General features: G+C 45.5%; 1 protein-coding gene across 1 annotated transcript; it reads right to left on the reverse strand.

Annotated features, from left to right (window-relative positions):
• Nucleotides 1-343: 343 nt before the first annotated feature.
• Nucleotides 344-17,551, reverse strand: LOC124021114 (RNA polymerase-associated protein LEO1-like). Its single transcript, XM_046336443.1, is given in 16 exon segments — nucleotides 344-656; nucleotides 1,218-1,315; nucleotides 1,795-1,993; nucleotides 3,854-3,989; nucleotides 8,366-8,500; nucleotides 9,244-9,338; nucleotides 11,498-11,582; nucleotides 11,847-11,995; nucleotides 12,587-12,681; nucleotides 13,507-13,821; nucleotides 15,827-16,014; nucleotides 16,016-16,115; nucleotides 16,267-16,376; nucleotides 16,506-16,780; nucleotides 16,870-17,015; nucleotides 17,462-17,551. Coding segments are annotated over 16 exon segments (2,304 nt in total). The 5' UTR covers nucleotides 17,520-17,551; the 3' UTR covers nucleotides 344-536.
• Between the last annotated feature and the right edge of the window lie 252 nt (nucleotides 17,552-17,803).

Consider the following 17,803-nt stretch of genomic DNA (forward strand, 5'->3'; position numbering starts at 1 on the left):
AACCCATTTCTGATCCAATTGGTTTTGAGGAGACGAAAGGACGTGAGGAGTATGAGATGTTCACAAAGACGGGTCACTAACCCTAACCCCCCCTCTCTCCTTTCTTACCCATCCTCATCCTCCTTTCTCCTCTCCTACCTCTCCTCATCCTCCACCCCTCCATTACTTCTCTCTCTGCTGTGCCAGATGGATTGAACAGTACTGTTAGTGAAGAGGTCTAACAGTCCATCCCCCCAGACAGTCCCCCCCCCCCCTCAACTCTCCATCTTTAACCTCCAGTAGAAAATGGACATCTCAATACAAAAACAGAACTTTAAAAATAATCATAACAAAGAGACTGAGGTTTGGTCATTGAGATAAACACTTAGTTCATCTGGTCTTTATTCCTACAGCTGTACAGAGCTCTCCCTCTCTCTCACACACACAGTGATCATTAAAAAATATACAAACTACAAATGAAACGTTTAGGTCTACATCGCAACGCACTGGATATAACAACACACTGATAATACAGTGGTGTGATCAACAACATGACATCATTCATCATCTTCCTCCTCCTCCTCTTCGTCGCTGATGACGTATTTCTTTGCCTTCTTGGGTTCCACCTCCTCCTCCTCATCCTCCTCAGCCTTCCTCTTCCCTGAACTCTCCCCTTCCTACAGAGAGGGGAAAAAAGAAAGAGGGGGGAGAAAAAGGGGAGAAGAAAGAGGGGGAGAAAAGAAAGAGGGGGAGAAAAGAAAGAGGGGGAGAAAAGAAAGAGGGGGAGAAAAGAAAGAGGGGGAGAAAAGAAAGAGGGGGAGAAAAGAAAGAGGGGGAGAAAAGAAAGAGGGGGAGAAAAGAAAGAGGGGGAGAAAGAAAGAGGGGGAGAAAAGAAAGGGGAGAAAAGAAAGGGGGAGAAAAGAAAGAGGGGGAGAAAGAAAGAGGGGGAGAAAGAAAGAGGGGGAGAAAAGAAAGAGGGGGAGAAAAGAAAGAGGGGGTGAAAAGAAAGAGGGGGGAGAAAAGAAAGAGGGGGGAGAAAAAGGGGAGAAGAAAGAGGGGGAGAAAGACAGGAAAAATGTGATTTGACTCACTTCAGATCTGCCTCAACGTGCTTTGTTAGCTGAACTAGATTCCTATATGTAGTGATTCACAATGCCTCCTGCTGGTAGATCGTAGTACTGCACCCTCTGTCATCTCTCCATTCTCTCACTGTACTAACACCTGTGTGTGTGTCTCACCTCGTCAGAGTCTAGTTTCTTGGCCTTGAGCAGTCTCTGGGCTTTATCATCATCAGAACCCTCATCACTGTCAGACGAGTAGATCCGAGCACGCTCCTCTATATGGAGAGAGGAGAGGAGGGGGACGGAGGAGAGGGGGACGGAGGAGAGGAGGGGGACGGAAGACGGAAGAGAAGAGATGGAAGAGAGGAGAGGAGGGGGACAGAAGATAGGAGGGGAGAGAACACATTAAAATGAGCAAATACAAACACTTTCGCTGTCTCCTCAGCCCTCCTCCTCCTCCTCCTCCTCCTCCCTTGTATTTGATCTGGATGTGTCTGTTTAGATATGGTGTGTGTGTCCTCAGCCCTCCTCCTCCTCCTCCTCCCTTGTATTTGATCTGGATGTGTCTGTTTAGATATGGTGTGTGTGTCCTCACCCCTCAGCCCTCCTCCTCCTCCTCCTCCTCCCTTGTATTTGATCTGGATGTGTCTGTTTAGATATGGTGTGTGTCCTCACCCCTCAGCCCTCCTCCTCCTCCTCCTCCCTTGTATTTGATCTGGATGTGTCTGTTTAGATATGGTGTGTGTGTCCTCACCCCTCAGCCCCCCTCCTCCTCCTCCCTTGTATTTGCTCTTGATGGCGGCCAGGCTGACAGACTCGTCCCCCTCCTCATCGTCGTCATAGCGATCGGGCTCCAGGTAACCGGCGCTCAGCCCTCGTTGGTGCTGCTTCTCTCTCATCCGCCGCTGTTGTCCCTCACGACGGATAGACGCACGCAGACGCTCCTCCTCTTTCTGTAGGGGGGAGACGGGTCAACATTTTAACCCCTCAAATGAGATAAGGCGTCGTCCTGTCTATTTGAAATGTTCTGAGAAAATATAGTAGACTGTAATCAGCAACAGAAGCCCAGTCAGTGCTTCTAGAAGCAACAGAAAGTCTGTCTCGTCTCCAGACTGTCGTTATTAAACTGAACAAAAATATAAACCTTAACATGTAAAGTGTTAGTCCCACATTTTTACATGAGCTGATGATATAAATGATTAAAGAAATGTTCAGATTCACAAAAAGCTTATATCTCTCAAATGTTGTCCACAAACGTGTTTATATCCCTGTTAGTGAGAATTTCTCTTTTGCCAAGATAATCCATCCACCTGACAGGTGTGGAATATCAGGAAGCTGGTTAAACAGCATGATAATTACACAGGTGCACCTTGTGCTGGGGGACAATAAAAGGCCAATCTAAAATGTGCAGTTTTGCCACATAATACAACGACACAGATGTCTCAAGTTTTAAGGGAAATTGGCATTCTGACTGCAGGAATGTCCTGAGAATTTGATGTTAATTTCTCTACCATCAAGCACCTCTGTAACATCGTCTTAGAGAATTTGGCAGTACGTCCAACCGGTCTTACAACCGCACCAGCCCAGGACCTTCTCATCAGACTTCTTCACCTGCGGGATCGTCTGAAACCTGCCACGCAGACAAACTGTTGAAACTGTGGGTTTGTACAACAGTTCTGTACAAACGGTCAGAAACCGTCTCGGGAAGCTCATCTGAGTGTTCGTCATCCTCACCGGGGTCTTGACTTGACTGCAGTTCAGTTGTAACCGACTTCAGTGGAACGAATGCTCCCCTTGATACACAGGAGTTTCAACTGTACCAGGCAGATGGCACACAGGAGTTTCAGCTGTACCAGGCAGATGGCACACAGGAGTTTCAGCTGTACCAGGCAGATGGCACACAGGAGTTTCAGCTGTACCAGGCAGATGGCACACAGGAGTTTCAGCTGTACCAGGCAGATGGCACACAGGAGGTTCAGCTGTACCAGGCAGATGGCACACAGGAGGTTCAGCTGTACCAGGCAGATGGCAGACAGCGTGTGTGGTGTTGTGTGGGCCAGCGGTTTGCTGATGTCAACGTTGTGAACAGAGGACACACACCAGGATGGTATGGGGGCAGGCATAAACTATGAACAACGAACACAATTGCATTTTCAATCAATGGAAATCTGAATGCAGAGACACCGTGACGAGATCCTGAGGTTCATTGTCGTGGCGTTCATCCGCCGCCATCACCTCATAATTCAGAATGATAAAGCACAGCCCCATGTCACAAGGATCTGTACACAGTTCCTGGAAGCTGGACATTTCCCAGTTCTTCCATGGCCTACATACTCAGACACGTCACCCATTGAGCATTTTTGGGATGCTCTGGATCAACATATACGACAGCGTGTTCCAGTTCCCAGCCAATATCCAGCAACTTCACACAGCCATTGAAGAGGAGTGGGACAACATTCCACAGGCCACAATCAACAGCCTGATCAACTCTATGTGAAGGAGATGTGTCGCGCTGCATGAGGCAGATGGTCACACCAGATACTGACTGGTTCTCTTTATCGAAGGTATCTGTGACCAACAGATGCATATCTGTATTCCCAGTCATGTGAAATCCATAGATTAGGGCCTAATGCATTTATTTCAATTGACTGATTTACTTATATGAACTGTAACTCAGTAAAATCTTTTAAAATCGTTGCATTTTTTTGCGTTAATATTTTTGTTGCGTGTAGTTCTGCTAACATTACACCACACATCTCATAACCTTATTTCATGACATCCTATATGAAATGACACAGTCCAGCGTGTGTCACCTTGATCATCTCGTTGCGTTGAGACTCGGGGTCTCGTCCAGCCATGGGCAGTATTCTGATCTTCTGGGTCTTCGAGCAGCGGTCAGCCAGAGACAGGGTCATCTTCCTGTGGGTGGCGCTGTCTGTGGAGTGGGGTCTGGAGAGAAAACACGCAATAACAGCTTTATATCTCAAATCAGACATTCATGTTTGTTCCTTTACACTGAAAGAGGAACAGCGTCTCATAACTGTACCAAAACAAGTCCCCTTCTATTGTAATACTGTACCAAAACAAGTCCCATTCTATTGTAATACTGTACCAAAACAAGTCCCATTCTAATACTGTACCAAAACAAGTCCCATTCTATTGTAATACTGTACCAAAACAAGTCCCATTCTATTGTAATACTGTACCAAATCAAGTCCCATTCTAATACTGTACCAAAACAAGTCCCATTCTAATACTGTCCCAAAACAAGTCCCATTCTATTGTAATACTGTACCAAAGCAAGTCCCATTCTATTGTAATACTGTACCAAAACAAGTCCCCTTCTATTGTAATACTGTACCAAAACAAGTCCCATTCTAATACTGTACCAAAACAAGTCCCATTCTATTCTAATACTGTAGCAAAACAAGTCCCCTTCTATTGTAATACTGTACCAAAACAAGTCCCATTCTAATACTGTACCAAAACAAGTCCCATTCTATTCTAATACTGTCCCAAAACAAGTCCCATTCTATTGTAATACTGTACCAAAACTAGTCCCATTCTATTCTAATACTGTACCAAAACAAGTCCCATTCTATTCTAATACTGTAGCAAAACAAGTCCCCTTCTATTGTAATACTGTACCAAAACAAGTCCCCTTCTATTGTAATACTGTACCAAAACAAGTCCCATTCTAATACTGAACCAAAACAAGTCCCATTCTATTGTAATACTGTACCAAAACAAGTCCCATTCTATTGTAATACTGTACCAAAACAAGTCCCCTTCTATTGTAATACTGTACCAAAACAAGTCCCCTTCTATTGTAATACTGTACCAAAACAAGTCCCCTTCTATTGTAATACTGTACCAAAACAAGTCCCATTCTATTGTAATACTGTACCAAAACAAGTCCCATTCTATTGTAATACTGTACCAAAACAAGTCCCCTTCTATTGTAATACTGTACCAAAACAAGTCCCCTTCTATTGTAATACTGTACCAAAACAAGTCCCCTTCTATTGTAATACTGTACCAAAACAAGTCCCATTCTATTGTAATACTGTACCAAAACAAGTCCCCTTCTAATACTGTACCAAAACAAGTCCCCTTCTAATACTGTACCAAAACAAGTCCCCTTCTATTGTAATACTGTACCAAAACAAGTCCCGTTCTATTGTAATACTGTACCAAAGCAAGTCCCATTCTATTGTAATACTGTACCAAAACAAGTCCCCTTCTATTGTAATACTGTACCAAAACAAGTCCCGTTCTATTGTAATACTGTACCAAAGCAAGTCCCATTCTATTGTAATACTGTACCAAAGCAAGTCCCCTTCTAATACTGTACCAAAACAAGTCCCCTTCTAATACTGTACCAAAACAAGTCCCCTTCTATTGTAATACTGTACCAAAACAAGTCCCATTCTATTGTAATACTGTACCAAAGCAAGTCCCATTCTATTGTAATACTGTACCAAAGCAAGTCCCCTTCTAATACTGTACCAAAACAAGTCCCCTTCTAATACTGTACCAAAACAAGTCCCCTTCTATTGTAATACTGTACCAAAACAAGTCCCCTTCTATTGTAATACTGTACCAAAACAAGTCCCCTTCTATTGTAATACTGTACCAAAACAAGTCCCCTTCTATTCTAATACTGTACCAAAACAAGTCCCGTTCTATTGTAATACTGTACCAAAACAAGTCCCATTCTATTCTAATACTGTACCAAATCAAGTCCCATTCTATTGTAATACTGTACCAAAACAAGTCACCTATTGTAATACTGTACCAAAACAAGTCCCATTCTATTGTAATACTGTACCAAAACAAGTCCCATTCTATTCTAATACTGTACCAAAACAAGTCACCTATTGTAATACTGTACCAAAACAAGTCACCTATTGTAATACTGTACCAAAACAAGTCCCATTCTATTGTAGTACTGTACCAAAACAAGTCCCATTCTATTGTAATACTGTACCAAAACAAGTCCCATTCTATTGTAATACTGTACCAAAACAAGTCCCATTCTATTGTAATACTGTACCAAAACAAGTCCCATTCTATTGTAGTACTGTACCAAAACAAGTCCCATTCTATTGTAATACTGTACCAAAACAAGTCCCATTCTATTGTAATACTGTACCAAAACAAGTCCCCTTCTATTGTAATACTGTACCAAAACAAGTCCCCTTCTATTCTAATACTGTACCAAAACAAGTCCCGTTCTATTGTAATACTGTACCAAAACAAGTCCCATTCTATTCTAATACTGTACCAAATCAAGTCCCATTCTATTGTAATACTGTACCAAAACAAGTCACCTATTGTAATACTGTACCAAAACAAGTCCCATTCTATTGTAATACTGTACCAAAACAAGTCCCATTCTATTCTAATACTGTACCAAAACAAGTCACCTATTGTAATACTGTACCAAAACAAGTCCCATTCTAATACTGTACCAAAACAAGTCCCATTCTATTGTAGTACTGTACCAAAACAAGTCCCATTCTATTGTAATACTGTACCAAAACAAGTCCCATTCTATTGTAATACTGTACCAAAACAAGTCCCATTCTATTGTAATACTGTACCAAAACAAGTCCCATTCTATTGTAATACTGTACCAAAACAAGTCCCATTCTAATACTGTACCAAAACAAGTCCCATTCTATTGTAGTACTGTACCAAAACAAGTCCCATTCTAATACTGTACCAAAACAAGTCCCATTCTATTGTAGTACTGTACCAAAACAAGTCCCATTCTATTGTAATACTGTACCAAAACAAGTCCCATTCTATTGTAATACTGTACCAAAACAAGTCCCATTCTATTGTAATACTGTACCAAAACAAGTCCCATTCTATTGTAGTACTGTACCAAAACAAGTCCCATTCTATTGTAATACTGTACCAAAACAAGTCCCATTCTATTGTAATACTGTACCAAAACAAGTCCCCTTCTATTGTAATACTGTACCAAAACAAGTCCCCTTCTATTCTAATACTGTACCAAAACAAGTCACCTTCTATTGTAATACTGTACCAAAACAAGTCCTGTTCTATTGTAATACTGTACCAAAACAAGTCCCCTTCTATTGTAATACTGTACCAAAACAAGTCACCTATTGTAATACTGTACCAAAACAAGTCCCCTTCTATTGTAATACTGTACCAAAACAAGTCCCCTTCTAATACTGTACCAAAACAAGTCCCCTTCTATTGTAATACTGTACCAAAACAAGTCCCATTCTATTGTAATACTGTACCAAAACAAGTCCCGTTCTAATACTGTACCAAAACAAGTCCCGTTCTAATACTGAACCAAAACAAGTCCCCTTCTAATACTGTACCAAAACAAGTCCCCTTCTATTGTAATACTGTACCAAAACAAGTCCCATTCTATTGTAATACTGTACCAAAACAAGTCCCATTCTATTGTAATACTGTACCAAAACAAGTCCCATTCTATTGTAATACTGTAGCAAAACAAGTCCCATTCTAATACTGAACCAAAACAAGTCCCGTTCTATTGTAATACTGTACCAAAACAAGTCACCTATTGTAATACTGTACCAAAACAAGTCCCCTTCTCAGATTAGATACTGTTTTGTTGTTCACTATTCCATCTGGAGGGAGCTCAGCTTAAATACTGTGTTGTTGTTCACTATTCCATCTGGAGGGAGCTCAGCTTAGATACTGTGTTGTTGTTCACTATTCCATCTGGAGGGAGCTCAGCTTAAATACTGTGTTGTTGTTCACTATTCCATCTGGAGGGAGCTCAGCTTAGATACTGTGTTGTTGTTCACTATTCCATCTGGAGGGAGCTCAGCTTAGATACTGTGTTGTTCACTATTCCATCTGGACGGAGCTCAGCTTAGATACTGTGTTGTTGTTTACTATTCCATCTGGACGGAGCTCAGCTTAGATACTGTGTTGTTGTTCACTATTCCATCTGGACGGAGCTCAGCTTAGGATACTGTGTTGTTGTTTACTATTCCATCTGGAGGGAGCTCAGTTTAGATACTGTGTTGTTGTTTACTATTCCATCTGGAGGGAGCTCAGTTTAGATACTGTGTTGTTGTTTACTATTCCATCTGGATGGAGCTCAGCTTAGATACTGTGTTGTTCACTATTCCATCTGGACGGAGCTCAGCTTAGATACTGTGTTGTTGTTCACTATTCCATCTGGGCGGAATGTGTTCCTGTATTCGGTGCATGATGTCTGTCAGAGCTTTGGGTTGGGGTTCAGACAAAGAGCAAGGTGTGTGCCTACATACAGTGTGTGTGTGTGTGTGTATAGACAGTGTTACCTGAAGGTGAGTTTGGTCTTGAACACAGCCTGTCCCTGTAGTCCAGTTCCTTGTCTGATGAACAGGTGGTTGTGGTCTCCTTGGAGAGGAGCTTTATACACATCAAACACCTCGTTACCCAGGTGGAGAGACATACTGTGGAGACAGGACACATCAAAACACCTCGTTACCCAGGTGGAGAGACATACTGTGGAGACAGAACACATCCACAGATACATACACATGTAAACACACATTTCCCCATTGTAAATCAATGTATTAATTATTTCAAACACAATCATCAGGAGTCCAGCGTTACTCCTCTTCCTCAGGAGTCCAGCGTTACTCCTCTTCGTCAGGAGTCCAGCATTACTCCTCTTCCTCAGGAGTCCAGCGTTACTCCTCTTCGTCAGGAGTCCAGCGTTACTCCTCTTCGTCAGGAGTCCAGCGTTACTCCTCTTCGTCAGAGTCCAGCGTTACTCCTCTTCGTCAGGAGTCCAGCGTTACTCCTCTTCGTCAGGAGTCCAGCGTTACTCCTCTTCGTCAGGAGTCCAGCGTTACTCCTCTTCGTCAGGAGTCCAGCGTTACTCCTCTTCGTCAGGAGTCCAGCGTTACTCCTCTTCGTCAGGAGTCCAGCGTTACTCCTATTCGTCAGGAGTCCAGCGTTACTCCTATTCGTCAGGAGTCCAGCGTTACCCCTCTCCGTCAGCTGTCCCAGCGTTACTCCTCTTCATCAGCTGTCCCAGCGTTACTCCTCTTCATCTAGCCCTCTGAGGATCTTGTGTGTGTGTGTGTGTGTGTGTGTGTGTGTGTGTGTGTGTGTGTGTGTGTGTGTGTGTGTGTGTGTGTGTGTGTGTGTGTGTGTGTGTGTGTGTGTGTGTGTGTGTGTGTGTGTTGACCTGCCGTCAGACCACTTGACGATGCGGGCGTTACTCTCTCTGCTCTCGTTCCCCTCCTCGTCTTTCTTGGCTCTCCACCGGATAGTATTCTCAACCTGAACACAGAACACTGTTACATCACAACACTGTTACATCACTCAGAACACTGTTACATCACTCAGAACACTGTTACATCACTCAGAACACTGTTACATCACTCAGAACACTGTTACATCACTCAGAACACTGTTACATCACTCAGAACACTGTTACATCACTCAGAACACTGTTACATCACTCAGAACACATCACTGTCCCATCACACACATCACTGTCCCATCACACACACATCACTGTCCCATCACACACACAACACTGTCCCATCACACACACAACACTGTCCCATCACACACACAACACTGTCCCATCACACACACAACACTGTCCCATCACACACACAACACTGTCCCATCACACACACAACACTGTCACATTAATACACTGTCACATCAATACACAACACTGTCCCATCAACACACAACACTGTCACATCAACACACAACACTGTCACATCAACACACAACACTGTCACATCAACACACAACACTGTCACATCAACACACAACACTGTCACATCAACACACAACACTGTCACATCAACACACAACACTGTCACATCAACACACAACACTGTCACATCAACACACAACACTGTCACATCAACACACAACACTGTCCCATCAACACACAACACTGTCCCATCAACACACAACACTGTCCCATCAACACACAACACTGTCCCATCAACACACAACACTGTCCCATCAATACACAACACTGTCCCATCAATACACAACGCTGTCACATCAACACACAACGCTGTCACATCAATACACAACGCTGTCACATCAATACACAACGCTGTCACATCAATACACAACACTGTCCCATCAATACACAACGCTGTCCCATCAATACACAACGCTGTCACATCAACACACAACGCTGTCACATCAATACACAACGCTGTCACATCAATACACAACGCTGTCACATCAATACACAACACTGTCACATCAATACACAACACTGTCACATCAACACACAACACTGTCACATCAACTCACAACACTGTCACATCAACACACAACACTGTCACATCAACACACAACACTGTCACATCAACACACAACACTGTCACATCAAAACACTGTCACATCAAAACACTGTCACATCAATACACTGTCACATCAAAACACTGTCACATCAAAACACTGTCACATCAATACACAACACTGTCACATCCAAACACTGTCACAGCCAAACACTGTCACATCAACTCACAACACTGTCACATCAAAACACTGTCACATCAATACACAACACTGTCACATCAAAACACTGCCACATCAAAACACAACACTGCCACATCAACTCACAACACTGTCACATCAACACAAACACTGTCACATCAACTCACAACACTGTCACATCAACACACAACACTGTCACATCAACACACAACACTGTCCCATCAATACACAACACTGTCACATCAACACACAACACTGTCACATCAACACACAACACTGTCACATCAACACACAACACTGTCACATCAACACACAACACTGTCACATCAACACACAACACTGTCACATCAAAACACTGTCACATCAATACACAACACTGCCACATCAATACACAACACTGTCACATCAACACACTGTCACATCAACACACAACACTGTCACATCAAAACACAACACTGCCACATCAATACACAACACTGCCACATCAATACACTGTCACATCAAAACACTGTCACATCAACACACAACACTGTCACATCAAAACACTGTCACATCAATACACAACACTGTCACATCAAAACACTGCCACATCAATACACAACACTGCCACATCAATACACAACACTGCCACATCAATACACAACACTGCCACATCAATACACAACACTGCCACATCAATACACAACACTGCCACATCAATACACAACGCTGTCACATCAATACACAACGCTGTCACATCAATACACAACACTGTCACATCAATACACAACACTGTCACATCAATACACAACACTGTCACATCAATACACAACACTGTCACATCACAACACACACAATACTGTCACATCACAACACACACAATACTGTCACATCACAACACACACAATACTGTCACATCACATCACACACAATACTGTCACATCACATCACACACACAGGGCAAGAACTGAGCACACACACACCTTCAGTTTGAGCCTGGTCCGTCCCTCTTCATCCAACATCTCCTCATCCTCAAACTCATCTTCATAGTACTGGGAGTCAAAGGGTCTGAACAGAGAGGAACACACACATCACATCAGACACAGAGTTCAGAGAGAAGACACTGCTTCTACCTATCCAGACCCTTCACACCCGAAAACATGGAATGCTCAGGGGAAGGTCAGAGTTAGGGGTCAGGGTCTAGGGTCCGGGGGAAGGTCAGAGTTAGGGGTCAGGGTCTAGGGTCAGGAGGAGGGTCAGAGTTAGGGGTCAGGGTCTAGGGTCAGGGGGAGGGTCAGTAAGTGAACTGGGACCATCTGGGGTGAGTCTAACCTGGGCTCAACGGAGAGGAAGTTGGGTAGTTTGACGAAGTAGAGGTCTGATCCTAGATCAGTGCTGACTTTAGGAATCTCCACCTCGATACGAGTCTCTGGGACGGGCTCCTCCTCAGCCTGCTCCCCTTCCATACCATCCTCTTGGTCCTGGGGGAGAGAAACACACACACACACACACACACACACACACACACACACACACACACACACACACACACACACACACACACACACACACACACACACACACACACACACACACACACACACACAGTGAGAGACACACACACACACACACAGAGAGAGACACACACACACACACACAGAGAGAGACACACACACACACAGAGAGAGACACACACACACACACAGAGAGACACACACACACACAGAGAGAGACACACACACACACACAGAGAGAGACACACACACACACACACACAGAGAGAGACACACACACACACACACAGAGAGAGACACACACACACACACACAGAGAGAGACACACACACACACAGAGAGAGACACACACACACACAGAGAGAGACACACACACACACAGAGAGAGACACACACACACAGAGAGAGAGACACAAAGTGTCTCTCACCAGGGGTTGTTCTGGAGTGGGGGGGGGGGGCAAAGTGTGTCTCACCAGGGGTTGTTCTGGAGTGGGGGAGGGGAGTAAAGTGTGTCTCACCAGGGGTTGTCCTGGAGTAGGGTGGTTAAGTGTGTCTCACCAGGGGTTGTCCTGGAGTGGGAGGTTTCTCAGCATCACTGTCTGATGAGATGTCGTCTGCCTCTCCAAACAGGTCGTCTGCTGCTGGCTTCTTACCTGAGGAAGAGATGGAGAAAGAGGAGTCCTGAACCCTAACCTTTGACCCGTAACAGGTAGGAGTGGAACATGGAGGGATTATACCTGACCCCTCCGCCTCCTCAAAGTGCATCGGAGTCGGCTTGGGTGGTATCCAGACTGTTATGCCTTCATACCGACCGGGTCCTGGGATATTCAGTAATACCGGCACTGAACACAAGGGGCGCTGTTTTCAAACCCCACTGAGCCTCTGCAATATGGAGGCTACCAATGCTAATAAGTACATGTGAAATCCCATAGTGAATGCTAGCTAAATGCTAACGAGCGCATTGCAAACATTTTAGAGTCTCTGACAAACTATTTGCAGAACAGACAATAGCGTTCTCTGACCACGAGGGGATTCTCTGACCCACTAGGGGATTCTCCTGCCCCACTAGGGGATTCTCCTGCCCCACTAGGGGATTCTCCTGCCCCACTAGGGGATTCTCCTGACCCACTAGGGGATTCTCCTGACCCACTAGGGGATTCTCCTGACCCACTAGGGATTCTCCTGACCCACTAGGGGATTCTCTGACCACTAGCTGAATCTAGTTGATGATCCCTGGTATATATGATATATACCGGTAAGCCTACACCAGGAGGGATCTTCTCCTCTAGTATGTGTTGAGGAGACCTCCTATAGGACTCTTCAGATTAGGGTTGCATGTTTCTAAATGCCCAAGTTTTCCAGAATTCCCGGTTGGAAGACTCCTGGATTCAGGCGGGGATAAGCAGGAAATCCGGAATCCTCCAACCAGGATTTCTGGGAAAGTTATTTTTGCAACCAGCCTTCAGATCTAGGTTTACCTTTACCCTTCTTCTTGGCTCCAACGTCGCTGTCAGAGTCTGAGCCAGACGCCGCCATCTTCTTCTTGGCTCCAACGTCGCTGTCAGAGTCTGAGCCAGACGCCGCCATCTTCTTCTTGGCTCCAACGTCGCTGTCAGAGTCTGAGCCAGACGCCGCCATCTTCTTCTTGGCTCCAACGTCGCTGTCAGAATCTGAGCCAGACGCCGCCATCTTCTTCTTGGCTCCAACATCGCTGTCAGAGTCCGAGGCAGACGCCATCTTCTTGTTCTTCCGTCCGACGAAGTCATCCTCGCTGTCACTGCCCTTCGCAGACTCTGAAGCACACACACACACATCATTTAATTATTATAATTCTCCTGTAGACTTCCAGTCATTGCTCAAACAAAGATTAAAGATCATTTTACTGGTCAATTACACACAAGGTCCAATCGAAATGTTACTTCCTTTTAACCCAAGCCCTCTGAAAGGAGACACATCAACATACAGGGCATTCTGAAAGTATTCAGACCCCTTGACTTTTTCCACATTTTGTTACGTTACAGTCTTACTCTAAAATTGATTAAATTATTTTGACAGGATTGTATCGAGGTACAGATCTGGGGGAAGGGTACCAAAAAAAATGCCTCCATCATTCTGAAGCATTTAAGGTCCCCAAGAACACAGTGGCCTCCATCATTCTGCAGCATTTAAGGTCCCCAAGAACACAGTGGCCTCCATCATTCTGCAGCATTTAAGGTCCCCAAGAACACAGTGGCCTCCATCATTCTGCAGCATTGAAGGTCCCCAAGAACACAGTGGCCTCCATCATTCTGCAGCATTGAAGGTCCCCAAGAACACAGTGGCCTCCATCATTCTGCAGCATTGAAGGTCCCCAAGAACACAGTGGCCTCCATCATTCTGCAGCATTGAAGGTCCCCAAGAACACAGTGGCCTCCATCATTCTGCAGCATTGAAGGTCCCCAAGAACACAGTGGCCTCCATCATTCTTAAATGGAAGAAGTTTGGAACCACCAAGATTCTTCCTAGAGCTGGCCGCCCGGCCAAACTGAGCAGTCGGGGGAGAAGGGGCGTTGGTCAGAGAGGTGACCAAGAATCCAATGGTCACTCTGGCAGAGCTCCAGAGTTCCTCGGTGGAGATTGGAGAACCTTCCAGGACAACCAACTCTACAGCACTTCACCAATCAAGCCTTTATGGTAGTGGCCAGACAGAAGCCACTCCTAGGTAAAGGCACATGAGAGCCCACTTGGAGTTTGCCAAAGGCACCTAAAGGACTTTTAGACCATGAGAAAAAATATTTTCTGGTTTGATGAAACCAAGATTGAACTCTTTGGCCTGAATGCCAAGTGTCACGTCTGGATGAAACCTGGCACCATCCCTACGGTGAAGCATTAGGGTGGCAGCATCATGCTGTGGGGATGTTTTTCAGCGGCAGGGACTGGGAGACTGACTAGGATCGAGGAAAAGATGAATGGAGCAAAGTACGTGCTCCAAAGTGCTCAGGACCTCAGCCTGGGCGAAGGTTCACCTTCTAACAGGACAACATCCCTAAGCACACAGCCAAGACAACGGAGGAGTGACTTTGGGACAAGTTTCTGAATGTCCTTGAGGGGCCCAGCCAAAGCCCGGACATGAACCCAATCCAACATCTCTGGAGAGACCTGAAAAAGCTGTGCAGCGATGCTCCGCAACCAACACGATAGAGCTTGGGAGGATCTGCAGAGAATAATGGGAGAAACTCCTCAAATACAGGTGTGACAAGCTTGTAGCGTCGTACCCAAGAAGACTCATGGCTGTAATCGCTGCCAAAGGTGCTGCCACAAAGTACTGTGTAAAGGGTCTGAATACTTATGTAAATATAATATTTCAGTTTTTTTTGTCATTATGGGTTATTGTGTGTAGATTGATGACAGAAAATTATTTAATCCATTTTGAATAAGGCTGTAATGTAACAAAATGTGGAAAAAGCCAAGGGTCTAAATACTTTCCCAATGCGCTGTGTAGAGGTTTTTAGTGGTAAGGAGCTGCCAGACTGGGTTCACAGGGAACAGCTGCTGTGTGGGGTTAAGTGCCTTGTTCAAGGGCACAGCAGCAACCAATGGCATATAGGATGTGATACAACAGTATCATACTTTGAGATAAAGGGCTATATAAATAAATTTGATTTGATTTGATTTGATAGAGTACATTAATACAAGAGAAAAGCCAATGTTGCTGAAGGTTGCTACAGTTTTCTTTTCAAACTCCAAGGCTGATCTAGTGAGTGGCTAGAGGAAGGTCCTTCAGACCACACACACACACACACACACTTTCTTCAATACCTGACTTCTTCCTGCTCCTGTGCCCCGCCCCGTCCTCATCAGAATTCTCTCGCTCTTCGTCCGATTGGTGCTGCTTCTTCTCCTCCTCTTCCTCATCCTCTGATTGGTCACTCTTAGCCCCTCCTCCCCACTTTTCATCATCTGATTGGTTCTCCTTGCCTGACCCCTCCCCATCTGAGTGGGGGTTCCGGGCCCTGAGTGGGGGTGCCGGGCCCTGAGTGGGGGTGCCAGGGTCTGACAGGGGTTCCGGGGTCTGACATGGGGGTGCCGGGGTCTGACAGGGGGTGCCGGGCGCGGAGTGGGGGTGCCAGGCGCAGAGTGGGGGTGCCGGGCGCAGAGTGGGGGTGCCGGGCGCAGTGGGGGTGCCGGGAGCCGAGTGGGGGTGCCGGGAGCCGAGTGGGGGTGCCGGGAGCAGAGTGAGGGTGCCGGGGAGTGGGGTGCCGGGAGCCGAGTGGGGGTGCCGGGGCAGTGGGGTGCCCGAGTGGGGGTGCCGGGAGCTGAGTGGGGGGTGCCGGGAGCCGAGTGGGGGGTGCCGGGGTCGCTATGGATACTGGCAGGAAAACAAGTTATTACACATTATGTACATTCCAATGAAATTTGTTTTCACTCAAAGTGCTTTCAATAACAGATGAAAAAGCACTAGCCTATATAAAACCATTCCATAATCATTCCTCCTCACCTCTTCTCAGAGCGAGCACTGCCCCTCCCAGACCTGGGGCTCCCCACCTCCGATACTGGACTGCCTGCCTCTGACCTTCGATCTCCATCTTCCTCCTCTTCCTCCCGGTGCCCTCTCTCTGACCCACTGTGCTGCTCCGCGTCTGACTGGTCATTGTCCTCGGGCTCCGAGTGCATGCTGGCATCCGACTGGTTTCCTGAGCGTTCCGACAGGTTTGATTGGTTGTCGCTGTGTCGGCTTTGGCGTTCCTCTTCACTGTCATCCCCAAACAGCTCCTGGTTCATAGAGTTATACCATGTCATTATTGTGGTTAAGAGTGTTTCCTGTGTGTGTGTGTGTATGTACTGAAACAACTGGACCTCACCTTGGTGTTGGGCTTTCCCCCATCTTGTCCATCATCATCATCTCTCCCGCTGTCGCTGCCCGAGGCGTTACTATGGGAACGGGACCGGGGCATCTCCGGCTCAGATTCAGAACCTGAACCAGAGCCAGACGCCACTGCTGAGACCACTGCACACACACACACACACACACACACACACACACACACACACACACACACACACACACACACACACACACACACACACACACACGTTAGCTTTCAGCAGAGGGAAATGTACATGCATGTGAAATAAACACAAATACTAACGTTAGCGACGCACGCCCCATGGGGGAGCAGATAGTTAGCTAGCTAACGTTAATGTGCTGGACCAAGTATGTACTGGCTATTTTGTTCTAGATAGGTTGTTGATGGATATTCTCAAAGGTCCTCTTTACTAACGTTAGCTACTTGTTAGCCACTTACCGTTAGCTTCGCTAGCATCAGCCAACCGGCCTTAGCTAGATCACATTAGCTAACTTACTAGCTGTAACTGCATAAAGCTATTCATCTAGCGTAACTTTAGACGTGTTTAGCTAACTTTTCGGAACAGCATTTTGATGGCTAACTTCACCTCTTTGTTCGTTGTCACTGTCCCCATCACTCCCGAACAGTTCGTCCATGTCCGCCATTTCTTTCGATGAGGACGAACCGGAAGTGACACATGAACGTTTTCCCAGTTCAGCACGACACGATTAACTGCGTCGAATATCCACCGGGTGGCGGCAGATGAGCGCTGTGAAATAAGGTGCATGTAAACATGCATCAGATGAAATACGTTAATGGAAATCATTGTGTTATTTTATCATTTAACCCCGACATAAAACATTGCAGTTTATATAAGTGCAGAATCTGTAGTCGACTGTGGTATTTTGGACGCAGTAATTGCAGAATAACTGCTGTGTACTATTTTATT

This window comes from Oncorhynchus gorbuscha, unplaced genomic scaffold, assembly GCF_021184085.1.
Source record: "Oncorhynchus gorbuscha isolate QuinsamMale2020 ecotype Even-year unplaced genomic scaffold, OgorEven_v1.0 Un_scaffold_1054, whole genome shotgun sequence".
NCBI classification, from domain to species: Eukaryota; Metazoa; Chordata; class Actinopteri; order Salmoniformes; family Salmonidae; genus Oncorhynchus; species Oncorhynchus gorbuscha.